This window comes from Phyllopteryx taeniolatus, chromosome 8 (genome assembly GCF_024500385.1).
Source record: "Phyllopteryx taeniolatus isolate TA_2022b chromosome 8, UOR_Ptae_1.2, whole genome shotgun sequence".
Classification (NCBI taxonomy): domain Eukaryota; kingdom Metazoa; phylum Chordata; class Actinopteri; order Syngnathiformes; family Syngnathidae; genus Phyllopteryx; species Phyllopteryx taeniolatus.
This window is the reverse complement of record NC_084509.1, coordinates 13,342,451-13,359,702: the sequence shown is the minus strand read 5'-3', so window position 1 is coordinate 13,359,702 and position 17,252 is coordinate 13,342,451. Positions and strand designations below refer to the sequence as shown.

At 44.4% G+C, this 17,252-nt stretch overlaps 1 protein-coding gene across 1 annotated transcript; it reads right to left on the bottom strand.

The window, feature by feature from the left end:
* Positions 1–339: 339 nt before the first annotated feature.
* On the bottom strand, positions 340–15,438 carry slc1a5 (solute carrier family 1 member 5). The gene is made up of 9 exons (XM_061782840.1): positions 15,421–15,438; positions 14,569–15,204; positions 7,634–7,676; positions 7,473–7,541; positions 7,220–7,386; positions 5,269–5,502; positions 4,691–4,885; positions 4,466–4,600; positions 340–2,209 (listed from the first exon to the last, which is right to left on the bottom strand). Exons 2-9 carry the CDS (start codon positions 15,093–15,095, stop codon positions 1,987–1,989), a joined length of 1,593 nt encoding a protein of 530 aa, XP_061638824.1. The 5' UTR covers positions 15,096–15,204; positions 15,421–15,438; the 3' UTR covers positions 340–1,986.
* Between the last annotated feature and the right edge of the window lie 1,814 nt (positions 15,439–17,252).

Below are 17,252 nucleotides of genomic sequence, written 5' to 3'. Positions count from 1 at the left end.
AATGGATGAACAAACTTAAACAGCGACAATATGCTTTAGAAAACAGCCCCTGTAAAAATTATGGTTCACAACATTACTAAATTATGAAAAAACATTTGTTTAAAACTGAAAAGACTTACCTCCCCTTGTGAAGACATAAAATACACAGCGTAATTTCCTATTATTTACAGCAACCAGTGTACACATTCATACCAACCTTTTACCGCCTTAATTATAAAACAGTTAACGGATGGCCCTTGTGTAGACATAAAATACACAGCGTAATATCCTATTGTTTACAGCAACCAGTGTACACATTCATACCAACGTTTTACAGTCTTAAATATAAAATAGTTAACAGATGGAAATCTGGGAGTTTATTTGGTTATTAGCGTGACATCTCCAATTTTAAAAGATAACCACAGAAAGTTGTTTGTATTTTAGACCACAAAATGGAGCGATCAAAGACCTGGAACCAAGTGGAAGCACCTCATGGGTCCTTGACAAGAGAACATAATACACACACATATATGACAAGTCTCTGCATATGTGATTAAAGATAACATCGTACAAAAACCTTACTGTTTAGCCTTTCACACTCATTGGATATGCGTGAGTCGGTACATGTCGGACGTGTGCCGGTAGTTACAACACTGCTTGTTGGATCGCCAAGCATTTGTGCTTTCTTTGGGCTAAAAAAAACTCAATAAACAAAGCAAATGCATTCATTTGGGTTACAAAAATAAACAAAGCAAATCTCCCCTATGGGGTCAATGGGATTTTTGCTCTTAAGGAGAAACAAAAAATCTGCATTTTTGGCTTTGGTACATTAGCACATGTACAAATAGTGTTAGTTATTCTTATTGTTCCCTTTTGTTGTCGATGAGGAAACGTAAGGGCACAAAACCAAAACTGATTCATACATCGCAGTGATTCGCTGTTGATTCACTCTTACTCATTTTGAGCATTGTGCCCACATACCGATAATCGGGCCAAATGTAATCATTTTTACCTTCCGATCAATGTCAGCAAGGGTCTGATTAACAGATATTACCCTGAGCGATTTTCTTGTGGTGTGGGGGTATGTTTTGAGTGGGGCAGACAATGGTCAATTTAAAAATACAATTGTTTCTGTGTGTGGTTAACACAAAGATCGTAGGGCCACAGAATCCTTAGTTGTCAATTGAAACAGAACGAACGCCAATTAGAAAGTGACCTGAAGCTCGCTTTAAGAATTAGCCTAGCTTCTTTTTTGTATTTTTTTTATCGATCTGGATGCCCTGTGGCACCGTGCTGCCACTCACTGGTTTGTCTTGGTACTATGACAGACATCTGGTTTGGGGAACGAGACTTGCAATTATCAATGAATATCCTTGTTGGGGTAAGCAGTAAGTAGGCTAAGACACTCTTTTCTCGTTTTAAAACTTGATTTTAACGTGACGTTGACTATGGCCTATGTCCACACAGACCTCCAGTATTGCATTACCTACGATATACACAAAACATTGAATAGTTTTCCACGGCACCAGTTCGAGATGAAAACGTTTGGCAAACAAACAAGCAGTCTCCCAATGCTCAATTGCCATCAACCTTTCTGTTCATATCAATTAAAAATTGATGACAATCACCGTTTATCTCATACAGGGCCAGTGACCAACAGCAAAGTAGAGGAGATTTAAATTGTAGCAGAGGTTCAATAGGTACATACTCCTACTTGACCTCCAATAAATTACTATAGTTTGAAACATACCTTTTAGGCAATCATTGAGCTTCTACATTCACATATTTCTATGAATCATACTGACAGATGGATTTTGATACAGCTTGTCCAAATGCTACAATATTAAAAATAAAAAAACTTTTAACAGTTGTTGTGATGCATCAAGTACATCCTCGCTTCTCAAACCATTTTTAGATGTAGCAAAAGAAAGCGAGAGGTCCAGAGTGTCTGCTTGCAGATTCCATGGTAATGTTTTAACGAGGTCAAATGTGAGGTCCACAACTGGCTTACATGACAGATTCTTTATCCCGGTGTGAATTTTTGTTGTTGACCCTCTGTCCGTCACTTTTTATCTCAATGAGCGGTGAGTGTTCAGGGGCAGGTGTGACGGGTATGACCTCGCCCAGCTCCGCTCCTTCCTCTTGTTTGGATGTGCGGTCTACGAAGACCTGCAGGAGTCCTGCTCCGAAGGCGTCGCCCTCAACGTTCAGTACTGTGCATGTACGGTCACTAAAAAAACGAATAAAATTTATTAACAGCAACCAGTTAAGACTTGAACTAGAAAACAAGCACAACTTGATAGTGAAACTGAGTAACAATGTAAGACAAAGGCTAACGTTCACTTTCTTTACGGGCATGTATATGCGTTGTGTGCAGAGGCCTTTCTATTGACTTGTATTGTGTTCCTTCCATCCATTTTCTGAGCCGCTTCTCCTCACGAGGGTCGCGGCCGTGCTGGAGCCTATCCTAGCGATCATTGGGCAGGAGGCGGGGTACACCCTGAACTGGTTGCCAGCCAATCGCAGGGCACATACAAACAAACAACCATTTGCACCACAGTCACACCTACGGGCAATTTAGAGTCTCCAATTAATGCATGTTTTTTGGGATGTGGGAAGAAACCGGAGTGCCCGGAGAAAACCCACGCAGGCACCGGGAGAACATGCAAACTCCACACAGGTGGGGCCGGGGATTGAACCCCAGTCCTCAGAACTGTGAGGCTGACGCTCTAACCAGTCTAGGGCTTCACACCCCTAGTAGGGTCACCGATGGTAAACGGGTCCTAGGTGAGGGACCAAAGCATGGCAAAAAGACCCCTATGATGAAAGATGTTAATGGACTGAGGTTTCTCTTGCCCGGACGTGGGTCACCGGGGCCCCCCTCTGGAGCCAGGCCTGGAGGTGGGGCTCAAAGGAGAGCGCCTGGTGGCGGGGCCTGCACCCATGGGGCCCGGCTGGGCACAGCCCGAAATGGTAACGTGGGTCCCCCTTCCATGGGCTCACCACCTGTGGGAGGGTGCATAGGGCTCGGGTGCAGTGCGAGCTGGGCAGTGGCCGAAGGCAGGGACCTTGGCGATCCGACCCCCGGCTACAGAAGCTGGCTCTAGGGACGTGGAATGTCACCTCTCTGGCAGGGAAGGAGCCCGAGCTGGTGTGTGAGGTCGAAATGTTCCGACTAGATATAGTCGGGCTCGCCTCCACACACTGCTTGGGCTCTGGTACAAGTCCTCTCGAGAGGGGTTGGACTTGGCTCGGCGCCTGTACGCTGGGGTTCACCCCGGTGGACGAGAGGGTAGCCTCCTTCCGCCTTCGGGTGGGGGGGACTGATCCTGACTGTTGTTTGTGCCTATGCACCCTTTTTGGAGTTCTTAGAGGGGGTGCTGGAGAGCACTCTCACTCGAGACTCCATCGTTCTGCTGGGGGACTTCAATGCTCACGTGGGCAATGACAGTGAGACCTGGAAGGGTGTGATTGGGAGGAACGGCCCCCTCGATCAGAACCCGAGCGGTGTTCTGTTATTGGACTTTCTGTGCTCATCACGGATTGTCCATAACGAACACCATGTTCAAGCATAAAGGTGTCCACATGTGCACTTGGCACCAGGACACCCTAGGTCGCAGTTCGATGATCGACTTTGTGGTCGTGTCATCGGTCTTGCGGCCGCATGTCTTGGACACTCAGGTGAAGAGAGGGGCGCAGCTGTCAACTGATCACCACCTGGTGGTGAGTTGGCTCCGATGGTGGGCGAAGATGCCGGTCCGACCTGGCAGGCCCAAACGTATTGTTGAGGGTCTGCTGGGAACATCTGGCAGAATCCTCTGTCAGAAGGAGTTTCAACTCCCACCTCCGACAGAACTTTGCTCATGTTCCGGGGGAGGCGGGGGACATAGAGTCTGAGTGGACCATGTTGCGCGCCTCCATTGCTGAGGCAGCCGACCGGAGCTGTGGCCGTAAGGTGGTCAGTGCCTATCGTGGCGGCAATCCACGAACCCGTTGGACACCAACGGTGAGGGATGCCCTCGAGCTGAAGAAGGAGTCCTATCGGGCCTTTTTGGCCTGTGGGACTCCTGAGGCAGCTGATGGGTACCGGCGGGCCAAGCGGAATGCAGCTTTGGTGGTCGCTGAAGCAAAATCTCGGGCATGGGATGAGTTTGTTGAGGCGATGGAGAAAGACTTCCGGACAGCTTCGAGGAAATTCTGGTCCACCATCCGCCATCTCAGGAGGGGGCTGAAAGCTGCTCTCGTGTGAGTGTGCTAATTGTGTTTGTGTGATTTACTGGCGTTCAATAAACGGCTAAAAAGTGCATCGACAACTGTGCCTATCCTTTCCCACATCCACGTTAAGGCATTTAAGCATACTGTCAAAACCCGTAAAAAAATTTGTTTGGTTTCCCCAATGAAAAGAGTCAACAGCGATAAGCCCACTAATGAATTCAAAAGGTAAAAAAGAACAGCAAGCGATGCTATTAAAGGGCTGGATACTCACACCAGCCAGTCAACTGCCAAGATGAGGGAGATATCGTTGGTGGGCAAACTGACTGCTTCCAGGATGATAGCGAGGGTCAACACCCCACCAGCGGGTATTCCTGCTGCACCAACACTTGAAGCCGTGGCAGTCACGCTGGTTGGATGAAAGAAGAAAGATATCAACAACATAAAGACATCTCAAACAAACAAATCCTATCGTTGTGCAGGTGCATGGACTACTCACAGGATGGTAATGATTTGGATGAAGTTGAGGGAATAGTCGTTCAGCTGAGCGATGAAAACGGCAGCCACGCACTGAAAGCACGCGGCTCCATCCATGTTGACCGTGGCACCAATGGGAAGGATGAAGCGGCTGATTTGCTTGGAGATGCCGTTATTTTCCTCCACGCACTTCATCATCAGGGGGAGCGTGGCAGAGCTGCAGGGGGGGTTGGAGGAGACAGAGTCATGAGCGTAAAAAGAAGGAATTGCAGATGTAAACAAAAACAAGCTCAAAATCCCTGGTCTGGTTTACTGGTTCAGTTTCCTATCAGGAGTGGTGTTCCACATGGTTCCATCCTAACACAAATTTGTCAATCAACAATTTCAGCTTGTTTAAAATATAGTTTATCGTAGGTGACTGACTTAGGGCCAAAGTTTGACATACTGTAAGAACTGATCACACAGTACCAGCACATAAGTCAACTATGTGAACCACTATGACTGCCAATCGCATCATGCACAATATGCCATCGATTACACGGGACACATCACTCCTGTTCTTCGTTGACTCCAACTGTTGGAACTGCGCAAGCTCATTACCTGGAGGCCGTTCCAAAGGCTGTGGCCAGAGCTGTGAATATTCCCCACAGGAAGGTGTACGGGTTCTTCCTCGTGATGATGAAGTAGATGGCAGGCAGCACAAAGAGGCCGTGGATGGCGTGCCCAACAATGCAGCACGCTATATATTTTCCCAGGCTTGCGAAAAGCGTGCCGACATCCTCCATCTCAACAATCTTTCCAGCAACAAGGAACATAATACCAAAGGGGGCATACCTGAGAGGAGAGGGGGATGAATTGAACAAAGGTTGTTAACTCAATCACCGCCATCGATGTTTATATTCAACAACTGGAATCCAACCGTTTAACTGCCACAGATGAATATATTCGTCAAGTATGTTTTTTCAACGGGTAGGCATGGAGGAGGGTCTCGCCCAGCCTGCCTGTGAAATTCAGGTTTGTAAACAAACCACTGTAATAACTAACAGATCACAATAGAAGCCGGCGTTGCATCGCTTTGGATTTTAGATTAGCTCATCTTTATAGAGTAGAACATAAAGATTAGGGGGTGAATCTCGGCTTGGCACGTCATTTATGAGAGAGAAATGTTGGAATACGGACAAGTTTAGGCACCTTACACTGAACGGAGTGGAACCTCGATAGAACGGACTAATAGAAGCGCGGGGGGTTGTCTGATATAGCCGATTGTTACACTTTTTTTTTTATGCACCCATATTATTATACAGTAAAAAAAAATGTTTGGTACATTTCTTTGTGGCCTGAAACACCCACTACACTGTAAAATAAGTATAAAAAAGCTTGAAAATGTTTGAAACTTTCACATTTTATCCAAACCTACCTCGATGATGTGCTTGGTCATGGTGACAATGTTGACGTACAGTGCTCATCATAGCCGAGTCGCTTTCATGAGCCGTGAGGAATTAGTGTGCTTCCTTCATGGTCCGTTTTATCCAGGTTACACTCTATATGTATGTATGGCATAAACAGTATGTGCAGCAGCGGTAGGTAGTAGAAAGTGTGTCGCTATCGTCATAAAAGATGAAGCTGTTTATCGAGTGAATAGCAAACGACTTATTTTTATATCTGTAAATAAATTATTTTACCATTAAAATCCCTTTCTAAGTCTTGTTTTTGTTGTTTTATAGTTTGAAGTGTCACAAAAGCAAAGCATTAGCGTCGAAATCAGTCGTGCTTGACATGTTTCTTTGTTAAAAAAGCTCATTTTCTCCGCTTTCTAGTCAGAAACTGGTGTTTTTGGTGAAGTCAACCCATGTTCGACAGCTGATAACGAAACAATGGAAAAAGCCAGACACAAACTTTTTTTCCTGGTGAAAGAAGAGTCTACTCTTTCTTTTAATGTGTTCGCTGCCTATATATGTAAAATATTCTGTGGCTCTTGAAAGATGTCAAAATGCTCTAAAATGGTTTGTAATATGGTTAACCCTGCTTTGAAAACGGCCGGCAGTGAATGCATTAAGCAGAAGGTACCATATAAAGCGTTTTCACTGTACAGCTCTAATCGCCTAGGTGTGGTTGGCTTTCCAAGTAAAGCAGGAAATTGAAAATCACGCCACATTCAACACATCTACACCAAAAACAATGAAAGAAAGCAACCATAGTAAGAACACTAATTTTACTCTGAGGGTAGCACAAAAATGGATGGCGGCAGCAAAGAGGAGACTGAATTGTAGAACTCCAGTAAACTAACAATAGCAAGTGTGTTTATTGGTGTTATTTCTAGCCCTGTCCTCAAAATGTTGCAATGACGACAAAGTTCTTCAGTGAGTGTATACAGCAGTGGTTAAAATCGCCACACTTGGAACCCCACCTAATCAGGTACTAAAAATTTACTTTGTTCTGCCAATGGAAAAGTGTCAATCACCAGTGGAGCCATGTCTATGCAAGTAGCACCCGAGCAGTGGAAAAGGGAAAGAATTTCAAACAATGCACCTCCACAAACCCCAAACCTTACCACATAATCCAAGACACCAACACCATGGTGGCTTCATTGAAGGAGTTGAAGAACTTTATCAAGATCTCGCCTTCCTCCCCCAACTTCCTCAACGCCACACCGAATACGATGGCGAACACCACCAGGCCCAGAATATTCATCCCATCCTGGTCGGTTCCAAAGGGAACCTACACACGCAAGACAGTCAGGACATACACCAAGAACCAACCTTGATACAATTTATTCGGGGACTTTTTTTTCCTTCCCTTCTCACCTTCTCCACTGTGATGTTGGGGACTCCATTTGTGCCATTTGTGCTCACCAGCTTGTAGCTTGTTGCGTACTACAAAGGAGAGACTTTGTCAGCTTGAGAAACTCAGGGAAACATTTCCTTATTAACAAACATTTTATACAGATGCAAGATGCACAACTTACAGACTGAAAGGCAGCAGACACCAAGTTGGAGGGAAAGATGTTTCTGTGGTGAAAACAAAATCATAAACAGATGCCATTCCTGAGTATCACATGATCCAGATGAAAATCAAATGAAGTGCAGTTTACAATTTATTAAAAGCACAACACAACATTAAGTGATTCAATTTGACTTTGAAACCACACAGATCAAGTATCTCATCAAATATACAACATTTTAAGAAGAAACATGTTTAAATTGGAGAAAAGCAGCATTGTGACTGTGGCTAGATGCCCTGTCGACATTAATATTAGAATCACAAGACTGATCATGCGGAAATACCAGAAGCTTTAAATGATCAATCCCCCCATTAGCCACCACTTCTAATATAAAGGAAGTTCCAAAATGTACTGCACGAGTCCTTTTTTTCTATTTCGTTTCAGGTATCATTTGGACAGACGTGAGGTCATCAGCATTTAACATCTTAAGCTTTGCAGTTTTTGTAAGCCTTCCTTTGTCTACAGCTCGCCAATTGCCATTGGAGCAGCATTGCAAAAGTGTTGCTTGGCAAGAAGTTTTTTTGTGCCCGACTGTAGGTAGGCACCAGTTTGAGAAGCGTTGTGGCCCTCACACTGCTCCAACGCATGGTTACAATGTACGCTAGCCATGGCAAGTTTCTTAAAACAGGATCTGTTCTTGACAAACAAACCGGTGGAAGGCCTGCTGCTACCACTACTGATGAAAACGCTAAACCCAGGCATTCACGGAAAACCAGTGAGTCTATGCGTAGGACTGCACCAGAATTCAGCATCAACATAAACTCAAGTCAGCAGATGCGTTGGAGAGTGATAAAGCTTTACCCATACCGACTTCAAGTTGTGTTTAGCATCATAATCTTCCACTTAAAGCCCTTGAACAACCTCAAGTCAAACATAAATCTCCCAAGAACAAATTCATGTGGCCCAGTTGCGCTTTCTGCTCTTGCTTATTGACTTAAGAGTAGTCAGGAATTTCCTTCACATGCTACTTTGGGCCATTTTTTTCCAGTTTAAATGAAACGCATCAACGTCACGTTATGTAGGACATGACAGCGTGGAAGTGATTCACAGGATGAAAGACCATAACAAGTCTGCTGTGGTCTTGGGTTTTGATGGTATGGTTATGGCAGGCCTTGAGACTGCAACCAAAATGGTTGCATAGGCGACCCTTTTTTTTCCTCAGTGTGTGAGAGTAATTTAATGTGGTCGCATTTTTGCGAGTGCATGTTTTAATGCTCCCTTAACGCAGTCTCACTATATAAAAACATGGTGGTCAAATATTTTTCACCGCTTTAGTCAATCTCTTCCACTTGCACGCTCGCCATTCTGAAAATAGAGTGCCGTGTCGTTATTATGAACAACGCACGTGTGCGTTCGGCCCCCTCACCATGACGAGAGGGAGCCTCACGTCGCATAGCAGTCACAAGCTGGAGAAAGTCTGTGCTTGCGGAGGGTCCCCTCCATTTTCCATTTAGGGTTTGTAAGATTCATCTTCCTTGCCGATGTGTACATCCGGCTTCAGGAAGAGAGGGAGATTAAAAAAGTGGAGGGGACGGATCAATGTCATTATAAATTTGAGTGGGTACCAGGCCAGCGGGCACCTCCTCGCCCGAACTGTTGGTATCTGCTTCTCACATAAAACACGGCCCCTTTGGAAGGCTGAGACGCGCTGGGAACACACAACTCTGGTCTTACGTGTCGCGAGCTTTATAAATTACGACTCTGTGGACATTGTACACACTGTCACCGCACCGTGTTGAATCTTCACTCCCCACACTATTATACATTATACAACCTGCCATACCAGTGATGAGCATGAAAAAACAACAATATGAGACGGGAGCAGTCAACATGGATGTGTCTCTTCTGTCTCCTGTAAGTGCTGCAGTGATACATGCAAAATAAAGACGTATCAAACACGCAACAAGTGTACCGGTTGACCATGATGCCCCTTTTTTATTTTGGTTTTTACGCTTCGTTGAACACCAGTAGCCATGGCGCCACATGGGCTCTCGTCAAAAGAAAGCAGGACACCCACTGAGAGGGCTCGCTATAATAAGAGACACGGGGCTTGCCGTTCTATTATCATAATGGCTCAGCGTGAGTCTGTCTGTCTGCTCTACACTGATGCATTCCGTGATTATTCAGTAACCCCCCCCCCACCCTTGCTCTCGCCATCAAAAGTAAATCAATATCTTGATTTGCATGCTGAATAACTACTCTATTGTTATGTTTCACCTAGTAAGTGTTACAAGCTAGTCAACAGCATTCTTTGAGGATACATTTAGTCAGACTTATGTCTCTCTGATAATCAGAGACCGGCCATAAAGCGGCCATAAACCGACCGCAATAACATTTAATCAAGGCTAAAAATAAGGGGCTTTCCCACCGCACCACTTTTACAGGAACGTCCCGAGCTACCCTGGTAGCCCCAGTTCTCTCTGTGCAGACATGCAAACACCAAAGGCATGAAAAAAGTGGCAAAAAAAACAACATTGTAGGGGGTCTCTGGGGATCCCCCGGGCCCCTGCAGAGATTTTTTTTATTTTAACATACATTCAGCAATCTGGAAGACTGAAGAATACAATATTTAAAAAACATATTTGTGCAGAAAAACATTTATTTACACCACTCATGTACATCTTGATGTACAAATTTAAGATTAAAATTAAATTTGCCTCATTTCTTTGCTTTTTTTGTTCTAGCGTCCAACTTCAGCCAGGACCATTTCCACCTGCACCTGATGCCTGCTTCAAGCTGTGCCACGTGAATAGCATCCTCCTCTTTAAGCACTCTCATTCTGGCAAAGAATTGACGAAAATCATGTCTGTTTCACTTCATTTATCACTATTACCAACTTCAAAGACTAATCCCAAATGCATACTCCAGGAAAATAGTAAGTACAATATTTTTCTGTGTTTATTGTCCATTTCTGAATTTGAAGTTAGTTCATTCTCTGTTGTGTCATAACCACTAACATCGCTCCATCGCTTAATACATTTAACATTAAGGGTCAGATGACAAAGATGTTATGGGGTCAGTTAAGATTCATATTTGCATTGCTTATATGTTATGTAATACATGCACATAACTTCCAGCAAGTTTTCAACCATGGTTTAGCTAAAAATGAGGTTTTTATGACGCATATTGAGTCCTCCCCGAACATACCCGAAGCTCAAGACACCGGGGTGTGGTTACTCTATCCACCACAAGGGCTACCAGAAGGGACGTTGCAATTGCCAAACACAGTGCGCTACACTCTATACGCAATGGTGAGCAACGTGTTGGAATATGAGGAGGAGGAGGATTTTGACGTACAGGAGCACCCAACTGAACTTGGCATCGTCAAACCGTACATGTTTGAGCCGATCAGAAGGTCGGAACAGTGACGACGACGAGCAGCCAAGTCTGCGGCACTTCGCCGCGGCACCGTGGTGACTGCAAGATTTAGTTCTCTTGCCGGCGGTTGAGGTCCGGATGGCCGTAGGAAAAATTGTTGGCACCGCAGCTGGTTTCAGCCTCTACCTCTGTATCCAATGCTTTCTGCTAAGTCTTTCTCAAAACACGCCGGTTCGAAGTGATCGGGACAGTTTGGAATGCTTGCCCATAGCTGACCACGTTTCTTCCCCTGTCAATTGATTTTCCCTACCCATTGGTGCCGTATTCCTTTTTCACTTGGAAAGCCAAAAAAAACTCTTGCCACTGCCTGAACCCTTTGTACAACCAAATGCCACAGAATAAACCATTGTGGCATTGTTAAATCATACATACAAGGACGGGAACAACAGCATGGAACAATAGCACACAACGCCGAATGAACGGGCTATTTGGCTCATGTGACATCACAGCGCCGGAAAGAGACGAAGACCGGAAGGCGCTGGATGCAAATAACAGAAGGCGCATTCTGCATCATATTTATCGATTTAACTGCTGTATGTCTGCTATATAATCACTTCGAAATGGCAGATGTTGTTTGTAAAGGGGTTCTCGAGCTAGAGCTATCAAGAAACATTTTAAAATCGTTTTCCTCTGACTTTTAACATCCGTAAACTAATTTTAGAATTGTAGGCGCGTTTCCTAATTAATACAAGATGTACTAGCGGATCAACTCTTGTCGCTAATGTTACATCTGCTTCATGGTTCCGCTGGGACCACAACCAGGGCCACGACCCGCAGCACTTTAACGCGAAAATACAAAAGACCAGTGCAACAAATACGACACTGGCTGCTCTGATGAGGACAAATGTTGCTTAAACGTAAGAGTAGCAATAGAGGATGTCCGCTGAAAAGAAGTGCTGGAGTGAAGCATGGAATGGACTGAGGTAAAATCTGAGATTTTAGGTCAAGTCTGATCCGATACTCTTTACTCTTTTTTTTTTTTTGCTGACATTGGACTGATTTCCGATCTCAAAGATCGTATCGGGACACCCCTCTCTGCATCATGAAAGACTCAACCCACTCTGCACACCCTCTCTTCCATCCTCTCTCCTCCGGCAGAAGTCTACGGAGCATCCGGTGCAGGACTACCAGGCTGAGGAACAACTTCTTTCCGAAGGCTGTCATACTGTTAAGGCTCCTTTATACTCGCACGGGCGGCGACGGCACTGACATCACTGCGGCTATCCCGCGCACAGTTTATTCATGAATGAATGAATGAATCACTTAACACAAAAATGATAAGCTGTTATTTCTAAATAAGCACTTTCAAAATCATCTGCCCTCTTAAGCCCATGCCATTTTCCCAAAGTGACAGAAAAACATTATACAACCTGCCATACCAGTGATGATGAACATTTTAAGGACACAGAACGATTTTACACTTCATGTTGGGAAATAACTTTGTCAAACATTGTTTTGTAATACATAGTCAATCACGAGAGCCAAAAAGACGCAAAAATGCAACGCAGCACATACTGTGTGTGGTAAAGATACAGCTGCCTGTGATTATGCACATGGCCAGCAGGTGGTTTCTTGTCCAATGCAGCATCAAAAAATTAAACATTAAGGCCTCTTTATTCTCCCGCAGTTGCGCGGCCGACAACGCCCGCATTGCTTCACGTGACCGACGAATTGCGCCCTTTGCACAATGGTCATTGCACCGGACTATTGCGATATTAGTCATTCGAACTGCTCTAAGTGCTAGAGGACTCTGCATCTTTTTGCACAATTGTTTTTTGTCAATGTCTTTATGTCTCCAAAGTGTTCTGTAAATTGACTGTCTGTTGTGCTAGAGCGGCTCCAACTACCGGAGACAAATTCCTTGTGTGTTTTGGACATACTTGGCAAATAAAGATGATTCTGATTCTGATTCTGATTAAAATCTCTCACTAAGTACTGACTTGTGGCAAGTGACTCAGAAAAACCTCAGTGCAGCCTTTCAATAGGATTTAACTGTTCACACAGACAGAGGATTTCTCACTAAGCAGAAGAAAGCGATTGGGACGTGACACTTGATTCTACAATCCACAGTGACGGCGCAGTATCATAAAAGTGCAAAGAAATGCACAATTTCACTATCGCCACACTATTTGTGTTATTTTACTTAGTAAAAAGTGTATTTGTTGTTACTTTTTTATCTACACATTAAGAATACAGTTTTACTGGCGTGTTAAGTGTACAATTAAGAATACAGTTTTACTGGCGTGTTAAGTGCGCAAGCCATTGTGGGTTATTATTCATACCGAAGTGCTCGGTCATAAATCAGTCATGGAGGTTAAGGACTGAGTCACTGAAGGACTTACAATACTTAAATAATATTTACAATGAAAAGTTTCAACTTTGTAACTGAGCTGGTTTAACTTCGCTGCATAGCTGACGTGACACGTAGGTAAGTGCTTCTCCCCCCACAGCTTTGCTAGTTCAACAGTTGCATAATCTTGTCGCCCTTTCTCGCTCTTCACATCAAAATTACAATGGCGGGAGCAATGGTTTATCGGTGTGTGTGTTTGTATGCCCCCAATATCAAACCGGCACTCACTTTAACATTTACGTACATGTGCGCGCGCGCACAAACACACACACAGTTACCTTCATGGACCACAATCAGCATCATCTATCTATCCGTTAAGAGTCTTGAGGAGTGGGAATGGTGTGCTTGTTTACGTTTAGGTACTTACTATACTGTGTTGGCATGTCAAGTCTGCACTATTTAATGAGGCTTCAACTACATTAATATACAAGTTATTGGTTCATGTTGATGTCATAATTCTGTAATTTGTGTGGCGTACATTACCAAGTAATGGGTACGATTAAGTCCATGCTTTTTTTTCCTATTGTGGATAAGTGATATTCCTGCCTTTCAGCCTTTCAGCTGCTGAAAGTAACTAAAGTTACTTTTTTCTAACTTACTTTTGAAATCAAGTAATCAGTAAAGTAACTATTACTTTTAAGTTCAAGTAATCTGTACAGTTACAAAGTTACTTTTTCAAGGTAACTGTGGCAACACTGCATATCATGTGTAAATGTGTGCTAGCATGACAATTAAAAGTACTTGAAACCTTGAGTTAATTAGCATGTAGAACATTGTAAAGTTCCTTTTCTATTCATAGTTTAATGAGGACCTGATGGAGGATTGTGAAGTCGTTTCCAGTCAATGACAATAAGCTGTCTGGCTTCTTCCTGCTTGACTAGGGCTGTTCCAACATGTAGTATTTAGTCATGGAAACCCCTACTGCCAAATGTGACTTACATGAGCATTCCCGAGTTGTCAATTCTGAGGGGGAAAACGTGGGAGGATCATGTGTGTGACGAGAGTGGCAGAGGGCCAAGAGTGTTCATTTAGCCTGCAGCAACACGAGCTGATGCAACTACACGTGTTCGTTGCAATATATTGGGTTTGTACTATATAAAACTGACAAAACTGGCCCTGGACAAAGCGCCGAAACATGCAAACAACGGTGGATTCGGGGGGTTTCATTCACCTGATCAAGTCTAAAAAGGAGTCGATGACCTCTTTGGGTTCGGGCACGCCGTCATCCAAACCCGCCACTTGAGGTTTGGTCAGCGTCACCGAGCCCGGTTTGATGATTAAGGCCATCACCACCCCGATGGTCGAGGCGATCAACGTGGTCACCAGGAAGAAGAGCATGGCCCATCCGCCCAGCTTGCCCAGGGCTTTGGGGTCGATACTGGCCGCCCCGGTCACCAGACTGCACACCACCAAGGGGATGATGATCATCTTGAGCAGGCGGATGAGCAACTCGCCGGGGAAGCCGATGTAGATGACTTGGGTGCGGGACAGCTCCACGTTACGCACGCCGAGACCGATGAAGACGCCGATGATGACGCCCGCTACGGTGAGGATCACCAGAAGGTTGGCCTCGACTATCCGCATCACACGCCGGGAGAGAGGCTCCGCCGAGCCGCCGCCGCCGCTGCGGGTCGAGCCGTTGGCCAGCGGGTCCTCGCTGTCATGGTACGCTTTGACGTCCTCCACCTTGTCGGCCATAGTTACGAGCGGTAAAAGTTGCCCAAGGAAGAAGTTCCAACTTGAAGTTGGAGTGCGAGTTGGCAAGGAGACACAAGGAAACTCGTGTGTGGCAGCGCTCGTTTCTTGTCTGAAGTGACAAAAAGCAGGCGGGGCAAGTAAGAAACTCGGAGACGGGTCGGGGAAAGAGGCGTGGCCTACCTTTCGTCGACGTTTTCCTAACTGCTTGGATTTATTTTAGTTACTGTATTTTTTATATATATTTACTTCAATGTTGTTTGCCAGTGTCAAGTAATACATTTAAACTCAAAATTAAACATTAAAAAATATATTTAAAAAGGAATACCTCGATCAGTCCTTGACAGCCATCCATCCGTTTTCCGTACTGCTGATCCCCGCGAGGGTGCTGGAACCTCTTCCAGGTGACTCTATAAGCAACCAACAATTCGCACTTACATTCATTTAGAGTTCTCAATTAACCTACCATGCATGTTTTGGGGATGTGGGAGGAAACCAGAGTACCTGGAGAAACCCCACGCAGGTATGGGGAGAAAACCGTTAGAAATCATAAGCTTAACAGCATAATTGCATCCGTAATTTTTGAACATTTTCACAAAACATAAAAACACAAATTCAAAAGACAAGAAGAAGTCCAGTTGCCTCGATTTGACCTTTACCATGACCTGGGTGACTGAGAGTCTATACAAAGAAAAATCACAAACTTTAGCAAGCTTGTTATTTTTATTGATATTTTGAAATACTTAGGAAGAGTCACTGATGGTGTAGTGGTGCACTCGCCTGACTTTGGTGTGGGCAGCGTGGGATCAGTTCCCACTCAGTGACGGTGTGAATGTGAGTGCGAATGGTTGTCTGTGTGCCCTGCGACTGACTGGCGACCAGTTCAGGGTGTAGTCCGCCTTTCGCCTGAAGTCAGCTGGGATAGGCTCCAGCGCCCCGTGACCCTAAGCAGGATAAGCGGTGTTGAAAATGGATGGACTTAGGAAGAAATACCTCACAGGCTTTTTTGCATTTTGATGAAATCCCTCTCAAATATTGCATCATACAGAATCCTGTATGATGCAAATATAATAAAAGCATACATCGACAGCTGCAGCATTAGGAACACCTCTGCAGTATACATTTAAAGCGTTATTGACGCAGTACATCATTCTCAACAACAAAAAAGCCAGGGACGAAGAAAAATATTAATCTACAATCATTTTTTATAGTGATGCACGTACAGTGAGATCCTGTTGCAGTCTGGAGTTTTTAGCCAAGCAGTAGCGCACTCAGCACTCAATCTGTGAGGACAGTGGCGGCGTGTGTTCGAGTCCATATGTGGTTGACCACCACCGTTCCTCAAAGTCGTATACCTAGATGGCTTGTTGGCTTTGATGTTGCAACCATTGCATGCCAGACACGACATGCACCGACAATTCTATTAAAAATAAAAGAGTAGTCACCCATTTGCCTCCGATAAAGTTGCCAGCCACTAACAGTATCCCTGTTTCATAAGCATTTTACTTCCACATTACCTTTCAAAAAGCTACGAGGTCAGCTAACTCAAAAGAGTGGGTTAACGTAATGAATCAATGAAAAGTGCTATATAAATAAATTTGGTTTCTATATAACTAGTAAAAAAATATGAAGATTTACATCACATTTCCTGTATAGTAATAGTCACTTTGGAGCATAACATAACATTTGTTGTGTGAGACATGACAAGGGGCCATCACTGAGATGTAGATGCACCACTGCTGTTTCGTTCAAGGGAAATTGTGACACTTCAGTCAAGTTAAATGCCTCCCTCAAATAGGCTCTTTCCGTGTACCGTCCAGAAAAAAATGGGTAGTCGTATTAGTTTGGCATTCAACTTCAACTGAGAATGGCAATAAATGGCATGAAGCCTGGTTTTTGAAGAATTTGCGTTCTGCCAAACTTGACTGTGTTGCTATCATCTCTCAAATTTTTACTCACAATTCAAGTCAAAAATCGGCCGAGCGACGGCTCATTTCGCGAAAAACTCTTAAGTCGGGTTACTCGTAAGTACCACTGTACTGTATGCCCCGCTCAGATGCCAATGCTGTTCCAACAAAACTCAGTGCAGCTCTGCTTGCCTTTTTGGTGATGATGTAGTGTTTCACCCCTCTCCATCCAGACTGCTTGCATTGCCTTATT